Below are 9680 nucleotides of genomic sequence, written 5' to 3' on the forward strand. Positions count from 1 at the left end.
TATTACAACTTAAATTTTTACTATATTATATTATTTGCATATTTGATTTATAATTATAATTATATGTTGGTCACCCCAAATTTTTATCAAATTCCACGACAAAATATTATTTTATAAATTTGGTTTCTAACACACACTAAGTCTTCTAACCATTTCAATTAATTATGGGTTGCTATACACTATTTACGACATCACAATTAAGATAATATTTTTACATTGATATTTGTTTATATGATCATTTTTACATTGAATTACTTCCTCCAGAATAAATTATAAATAAAAATGAAGATTTGTCCAAAAAAATTGGTAACACTTAAAATTATAATTTTAAAAGACAAGAATTTAAACTTCATACGACATAAACATAAAAAGAGTCGTTAGTATAACCGTTATTAATAATTAAATACATTAACTCTCCATATATATATATATATATAGAATAAATGATAAAAGTATTTCAACTGTTATGTTATAAAAAAAAAATTACATTGTAGTTACCTTTCAAATTTTATTTTGTTTTTGTTTAATGTTTTTGTTTGACTCTTTTTTTCTTCTTGTTTTACTAAAGTTTGATTCTATTTTGATTCCTGTAATTAATATTTTAATAAAATTATTACATTCATTAATTAGGTATGCAATTTTTTTTAAAATTGAATATCTTTAATACACAATTACAAATATTAATCTCTCGATTTGAATAAAATTATAATGAACAGTAAATCTCTCTCTTAAAAATCTTAATATTGCTGTATTTTTACGCTTCAATTTTACAAATTTTATTGTTGAAGGAAAGTTGGTTAGTTAAAATAAACTTGCCTAATAGAATCTTCAAAGGGATATGGTTGGTTAATGATTTCATAAATTTGATTATTGAAAAAAAATATTAAATATATACAATATATATAAAATTTAAAAAGGATAATAATATTACTCCCGATGCAGATGTCAGAGTGAGGTGGTATTAACAGCGATATATCCTTCTCAATTTCTAAGTTTTAATTTCGAGACATACTTGCATCCACGATCAATCTCAACTAAAGTGAATTTTTCATTTCAAATTGGGATGATCTCAGGTAGATACTCGTGAATGCGATTTTATCGTCATCTGCAATTAAATATGATTCATTTTACAATAATTTAATTTTATTGTGTACAGCCTTATTTTATCGTCATCTTCAATTAAATATCATTTATTTTAAATAATTTAATTTTATTGTGTGCATCTTTATTTGGTTTTATTTTTACAATACCCTCTTTTTGAAAAAAAAACACCAAAATACCCCCCATTTGAAAAAAATATACCAAAATGCCCCATTTTTTTTTTCTTTACTTACAAGTCGCCATTTGGAATGGCGACTTCCTTAAGAAGCCCGAGTTTCAAATGGCGACTTCCTACTTGATTTTTAAAAAAAGGGGCATTTTGGTATATTTTTTTCAAATGGGGGTATTTTGGTGTTTTTTTTTCAAAAAGGGGTACTAAAAAAAAAGACCCTCTTTATTTTATCGTCTTCTTTAATTAAATATGATTTATTTTACAATAATTTAATTTTATTGTGTGTAGCCTACAGGTAGCAAAAAATTGATTAAAAAATTAATAACTGTATCATTTTTCATAATATGTCTCTTTCAATATCTTTTCTTTGAATTCTAATTCAAAATCTTATTCAAGGCTTACATACTGCTGTATAATATGTTTAAACTTTAAAGTAGTATTATTAATCTTGTGTGTCGTATAAATATTATCATTAGAGCAAAAATGTAGACGACACAATCATTATATCTTTCTAAAAAAACAGAATTATTAGATATGAATCCAAAATCAAATGTAACATCTATGTTAGAGAATTTTTATTCAAAAAGCATTACCAAAATGGGAAAAGCTGAATGTTATGAAATATTATTGATTACACAAAATGCACGATAATATTGCCGTTAATAATATGAGATTGCCACTGTAACCTGTCAATAATATCTAATGTTATACTATCTTTCTTGTATCGTAATCAAATTCTTAGTCTTTTGATGTTTTCATAGGAGGACTTTCTTACTGAATAGCAAATCTCATTAGTAAACTTTAATTTTTATGCATACACTCACAATTTCAATCTTTTTTATATATTGTTGATTTTTACAAACGAGTTCCACTTTTTTTGTTATTATAAAAAATATGTTTAAGTTGATGTATGAAAGTCATATTATCTTAGACAAATTGAATATTTTAATAATCATGTAAGTACGAATCAATTAACAACTGCAAAAATACATATAAAAGTGTTTTGGGTTCGTATTGGAATTCTTTATTTCTCTATACTTAATGTACCTGAATCAGACCTTAAATTACTTGATAACAAAAGATTGAAAATCTTAGTGGCAACAATATTCTATATTGATTATCCAAGGATAGAAGGGCTTTAAAATAATATCACAAATTTATAACACATAAACTACACCCTTAAACTTGATATCCCCAATTCATAACACATATATTTGAATTTAATGCTGCCAACAAGTATTCACTATACAATATATTTTGGATTTCTAAAATAATCTATATATAAAGAGTTTATTCATTTTATTCATTTTTATCACGACGATATGACTAGAAAGAAGGTGAAACTCGCATTCATAACCAATGACTCTGCAAGGAAGGCAACATTCAAGAAAAGGAAGAAGGGTTTAATAAAAAAGGTTAGTGAACTTAGCACCCTTTGTGGAATTGATGCTTGTGCTATAATTTATAGTCCCTATGATCTTCAACCAGAGATTTGGCCATCTCCATTAGGAGTTCAAAAGGTGCTTACCAAGTTTCAAAGAATGCCGGAATTGGAGCAGAGCAAGAAGATGGTAAACCAAGAGAGTTTTTTGAAGCAAAGAATCCAAAAGGCCAAAGATCAATTGTCAAAACAAAGAAAGGATAATAGGGAAAAGGAGATGACCCATCTCATGTTTCAAAACCTTAGTGCTGGTAAAATTATGCCCAATATAAGCATGGTTGATTTAAATGATATGGCATGGTTGATTGATCAATACTTGAAAGAAATCAATAGAAGGGTTGAAACATTGGTCAAGAATTCTCAAGGTCAAGCCCAATTGGCACCACTACCAATGGTGACTAATATTGGAATGACTAAGATTGAAGAGAAGGCACAAGGGAGTCATGGTCATGTGTTGGATATGAATATGGATGTCATGCAAAAACAACATTGGTTTATGAATTTGTTGGATGATGATGGTGACACACCTCCTTTGGGAGATGTTAGTCACCAAAATGGATTTTGGCCAAACTCATTTTTCCATTGAGAAAAGTTGTGTGCTTGTTCTAATAGTTTGATGTTTGGTTATCAATATTACCAATTTACCATTATTTTTTAATATGCATTATTATGATGTAAAAATAAGTGATTATATGATCATGTATTCGGTGGTATAAGATTCACATGTTTATTTCTCAACTTCATCACTTTGCATCTGATTTTCTTGTGTATAAAAAGTTTACTTTCGCCAAGTGTAGCATCTGACCTACATTTTTTTTTCAATTGCTTAAATCATAAAAATTCACAATTTTTTTAATTTTTACAGTTCAAAAATGTAAATTACAAAAAATTATCTTAGAAAATTAATTTTCAGAACACTTTTAATGTGTTCTATAAATTAAATTCGATATATAAAATGCGCTTTGGATATTTCAAAGTCGAATTTTCTAGCATTCCAAAAAATGCAATTCTGAAAATTCTCGGAATATATTTTCTGTTCTGAAAATTTACTTTACGGAAATGTTGGAAATTTTGATTTTTTTTCTTTTTATCCCTCAGATTGTGTTCAGAATATTTTGCTGGAAAATTAGAAAAGTGATGGTTTTGGATTAATTATTGTTACGATTAAGGTAAAATGTGGGTTAGAAATATATTGTTTAAGAGGATAGGATTAATTAAAACTCATTTACTTACTCCGATCAAATATTTTTATTAAAAAGTTCATTAACTTCTGAAGTAGAATCTCACACCTAGAGCAATTTTAGAATTTTAGTGCACGTTTGAAAAAAAATATTAGTGCACATGATTTATCCTAGTTACTTACAACTATGAAATAGATATTTCATACTTTTAGAAATTGAATACCCAAGGTATAAAATAATATTTGTACATTTGATTCATTGTTGGAACACAGAAGAGAAGATGTTGTGTGTAAATTTAAAATTAATTAAAGTTTCACGTTGGAAAACTTTAATATATTGAACAATTTTTAACATTATAAATACTAAAGTTTTATATTGAATATTTAACATATATGAGTTTGTTTTCATCACTATATAAAGAGTGTCAAATTATTGTGAAAAACACGTTAAAGTTGAATGCAATTCTCAACTTTATCCCTTCTCCCTCTTCTACTTGATGCACTTTCGAGTCACTTCTCTCCGTTTTTTTTGTCCATTCAGTTGATGAGTGGTCTTAATATCATTGTCATTTTAGAGCGGTTTTTGTGACATAGTCCTTTCGATTTTTGAGTGGTCCTAATACCACTTTCATTTTAGAGTGGTTTTTGTGTCGTAGTCTTTTCGATTTATGAGTGGTAAAAGTACTATATTACGATTGAATTTAACCTACATATTGAAAGTGACTTTAATTGTCATATTGATGGTGTAATTCTAAAACAGTTTTCTATGGTGTAGTATAACTCTAATATAGTTTGTCTGAATTGTTTTATAATAGGGACTTCGTGGTTGATAATTTGTCTTGCACAATCTAGACAATGTCGTGAAACGTCTTAAAGAGAACAATCTAGTCCGCAACTCAACCTAGTAATATCTTCGGTGGCTGAAAATTTGTTTTGAAACAATTTTTCGAAACTAAAAAACAATAATTTTAAAACGTTTCTTTCTGCCATGTAAACCGAAGAAATTATTGGATTTAGTTTTGCTACTTCTACTTTTCAATATTTCAATAATTCATTTCAGTTTTAAGGGTGTCATTTCAAATGATGGAAACTAAATATGTTATTCTTCTTAACTATGAAAAAAATTGTCAGCGTTCTAAAAGATGACATTGCATTTGTCACAGAAACAACCGGGCAAACAGAAAAGGATAAGAAAATTGCATCCAATTGAAGGATAAAGAAATAATTATATTCTTAATTGACTTGTTGATGACCTATATGATTACTATAGTTTCAACAATAGTGCTAGATATGTTTGGGATGTTCTGAAGAACAAATATGATACATAGGAAGTTGGAGCTAAAAAGTATGTTGTGAGCCAATATCTCAAGTATCAGATAACCAATGATAGATTCATAGAGGCCTAACCCCATGAAATTCAGAAGACAACTCATGAGATCACATATGAATACTGTTTTTAGATGAACAATTTCAAATTGCTGTTATTATTGATAAACCACCCCCTGTTTGGAAAGATTTCAAAAATCCTCTCAGGCATAAAAAAAAAATATCTAGAGAGTTTGGTAACCCACCTCCAAAGATAAGAAAGAATTGTGTTCTGGTTTTCTTCTTAATAAGGCAGGGTTTACTCGGTCTATATGGGAATATTTGTACACTATTTCTAAATATGATATTTTTGTATACAAATGGTACACCACTAATGACATGTTTAAACTAAATTAAGGAAATCTCTTATTTGACATGCTAGATTATGTCATGTAAACAAATGTGTTATTTCAAACTTAAGTAACTTAGGTTTAATTCCAAAGTTATTCTTAAATGATTTTTAAAAATGTGATTTTTGTAGTCAAGCTAAAATAACAAAGAGTTCACATAAATCAGTAATTAGAGAATCTGAACCTCCAGATTTAATACACTCCGATATATGTTAACTTGATGGGACTTTAACAAGAAATGGAAAATGTTATTTGATCACTTTTATTGACAATTGTTCTGAATATGTTTTTGTATATCTGATGAAAAATAAAGGTGAAACGTTTGACATGTTTACGATCTTTGTAACTAAAATTGAAAATCAATTTTGTAGAAAGATTAAGAGGTTTCGTAGTGATAGAGGAACCGAGTACGATTCTAGTTTATTTAATGAGTTTTATAAATTCAAAGGAATTATATATGAAACTATTGCACCGTATTAGCCTAAAATGAATAGAAAAGTTAAAAGAATGAATAGAACTCTCACTGAACTAGTTATTATGCTTAACTCTGGTGTTGCATCTCATTGGTGGGATAAATTATATTGAATGCTTGTTATGTTTTGAATATAGTTCATAAATCTAAAAACAAAACATTGTTTTATGAGATTTTGAAGAAAAGACAGTCGAACTTGTCTTCTTTTCAAACTTTGGGTTGTCTGACTTGTGTCAGAACTCTTGACCTCAAGCGAGTTAAACTCGCTAGTAGAGCCTATGAATATATATTCATTGGGTATGCGGTAAACAACAAAGCATATAGGTTTGACGACCTAAATGCGAAAGTGATCATATAGTCAAATGATGTTAACTTCTATGAAAATAGATTCCCTTTTAAATCGTGAAATAGTAGGGGTAGCTAAACAAGTCATGTTCCTTTGATAAGGAACACTGAAATCAATAAAGGCAAAACAGAACCTCGAAGAAGTAAGAAAGTCAGAATTGCTAAATATTACGGACTCGATTATACGACTTATACCTTAGAAGAGGATTCTACAAATATTCAAGAAGTTATGCCGTCTTTGGATGCAAATTTATGGTAAGAAACTATAAATGATGAAATGGATTATCTAGATTCTAACATCACCTAACAATTAGTAGACTTGTCTCTTGGTTGTAAATCAATAGGTTGTAAATAGATTTTAATAAATAAACTACAACTCGATGGACTGTTGATAAATACAAAGCTCGCCTTGTAGCCAAAGGTTTTAGACAAAGAGGAAATATAGATTTCTTCGATACTTTTTCATCGGTCACTAGAATTACATCCATTATGATACTCACTTTACTAGCTGATATTCATAACTTAGTGGCACCAAATGGATGTCAAAACAACTTTTTTAAATAGTGACTGGGAATAAGAAATCTAAATGGAACAACCTGAAGGCTTTGTGATTCATGGACAAGAAAATAAGGTTTGTATGTTAGGTAAATTTATGTATGGTCTTAAACAAGCTTTTAAGCAATAGCATGAAAAGTTTGATAACTTGATTATATTGAATGAGTTTAAAGTGAATAAAAGTGACAAATATATTTATTACAAATCAGAAAGTGACATTTGCACTATCATATATCTCTATGTAGATGACATACTCATATTTGGTTCAAATATTCATGCTGTAAATATTGTGAAAATCATTGTTGTGTAATAACTTTCATATGAAAGAAATCGAAGAAGCAAGTGAAATCTTTGGAATCAAGATTACTAGGTCAGAAAAGATAATTTATATGCATCAATCTCACTATGTTGAAAAGATCTTATAGAAATACAAATACTTTGAATGTAAACATGCATGCACACCATATGATCCAAGTGTAAAACTTTTCAAAAAACACTAGCGAATGTGTTAGACAAACTGAATATGCGAGCATCTTTGATAGCCTCAGGTATGCCACTAACTATACTAGACTTGACATTTCCTACGTCGTGAGACTATTAGATTTACTAGTAGACCTGGTATGAAGCATTGGCACGATATCAAAAGAGTCATGAGATACCGCAAAAGTACCATGAGTCTCATATTACATTATCAAAGATTTCCATTCGTCCAATAGGATACAACGATGTTGATCAGAAGGCTTTATCATATGACTCTAAAGCAACCAGTGGTTATATTTTTAGTATAGTTGTTGGTGTTGTATCTTGGAAATCGAAGAAACGTGCGATATTGGCTCAATCCTGATATGGAGTCTAAAATGATAGTATTTGCTACTGCTAGTGAACAAGCGAGTTGGTTGAGATCCTTGCTAGCTACACAAGTTGTGTTGATCCATTACGATAGTACCACTATTATTGAAAAGATTGAGAATCATTATTACAGCGGTAAGAGACGATAAATATGTCGTAAGCACAACAATATTATAGAGTTACTTTTTAAATGAGTTGTTACATTGGATCATGTACGCACTGATGAAAATTTAGCAGATCTTTTTACAAAAGAATTAGCTAGAGATAAAGTCTTAAATACATTCAAAAGGATGAGACTATTGCCTATAGAGCTACCCATGATGGTAACTCGATCTAAAAGATGGAAGATCCCAAGAATTTGGTTCAATGGGTAATAACAAGTTGTGAAGTGATATGAGATGAACATGTTATTATAAATCAGAGAAGAATGATTCCTAAAGCGATGAAAGCATGATGTTATATAAACTCTTAATGGGATATATACTATATGTAGAGTGGAGTACCTAGCTAATAGAGTATTCTTGATAAACTCACATATGTGATTGTGGATGTGGAGTTGTTTCCTATGGAATTTTGAGGCATAATTCATTGAACGTTCACTATACTGAGATAGACGTGCAGGATCATTAATGCACTGATTTTTGAGAATATACCCTATGAAAAGGTTGTGTGTGAGTTTGATGTCAAATATAGATTTCAAGACTACGAGTCACTCTTGTTGAATATGAATTTTATTTACTATGCAATGGTTCAAGTCGAAAGGCATCTTTACTTATGCATAATCTTATAGAAATGTTTGAGATTTGACGCTCTTTTAAAAATATTTTTTAATTCTAGTGGGAGATTGTTAGAACATAAAGTAAAGTTAATGTGTAAATTTAAAATATGTTGAAATCACACATTTGAAAGTTTTCATATATTGAGTAGTTTTCAACTCTATAAATACTAAAGTCACACATTGGATATTTAACATATGTGGATTTGCTTCCATCACTATATAATGAATGTCAAACTTTTGTGAAAAACATACCAAATTTGGATTCAATTCCTAACTTTCTCTCTTCTCTCTCTTCTACCCGATGCACTTCCGAGTCATTTCTCATTTTTCTTTATGTACCTTTGGTTTTTGAGTGGTCATAATATCATTGTCCTTTTAGAGCGGTTTTTATGTCGTAGTCCCTTCGATTTTTGAGTGGTCCTAATATCATTGTTCTTTTAGAGCAGTATTTGTGTCGTAGTCCTTTCGATTTATGAGTGGTCAAAGTACCATATTACGAGTGGCTTTAATCGCCATATTGAAAGTGACTTTAACCGTCATACTGAAAGTGGCTTTAATCGTCATATTAAAGGTGTAATTCTAGAATGGTTTTCTATGGTGCGGTAGAACTCCCATACAGTTTGTCCGGACTGTTTTATTTTGGGGATTTCGTAATTGATATATTGCCTTGCACAATTTAGACAATACTGCGAAACATCTTAAAAATAGCGATCTAGTCTCGACTCAACTTATTAATATCTTCGGTGGCTGAAAAGTTGTTTTGAAACAATTTTTCGAAACTCAAAAAACATTTCTTTAACATGTGTTTTTAGACTATTTGTTAGCATTTACTAATTCAAAGTGCAATAGTTTATATTTTATCAACCCAAAAAAAAATACACACATGTAACTCTAATTTGAGTTAGGATTCTGTAGATCAAAAGTAAGAATTAGAAATAGTGTTAGCCATAAAAAGAATGGATTCTCTAGTTTTACAAGAGAAAATAATAAAAGTGGGACCATTAAATAAAAATGAAATAAGATATAAAAAATTGGAGAGAGAAAAAAAGTTATATAGTATTTTTCTCTTTCC

At 29.1% G+C, this 9680-nt stretch overlaps 1 protein-coding gene across 1 annotated transcript; it reads left to right on the forward strand.

Moving 5' to 3' along the window:
* The first annotated feature begins 2449 nt into the window (after nucleotides 1-2449).
* LOC101505358 (agamous-like MADS-box protein AGL80) lies at nucleotides 2450-3497 on the forward strand. Its single transcript, XM_004505348.3, has one exon. It carries the CDS (start codon nucleotides 2596-2598, stop codon nucleotides 3298-3300), a length of 705 nt encoding a protein of 234 aa, XP_004505405.1. The 5' UTR covers nucleotides 2450-2595; the 3' UTR covers nucleotides 3301-3497.
* Nucleotides 3498-9680: the final 6183 nt, after the last annotated feature.

This window comes from Cicer arietinum, chromosome 6 (genome assembly GCF_000331145.2).
Source record: "Cicer arietinum cultivar CDC Frontier isolate Library 1 chromosome 6, Cicar.CDCFrontier_v2.0, whole genome shotgun sequence".
Taxonomy (NCBI): domain Eukaryota; kingdom Viridiplantae; phylum Streptophyta; class Magnoliopsida; order Fabales; family Fabaceae; genus Cicer; species Cicer arietinum.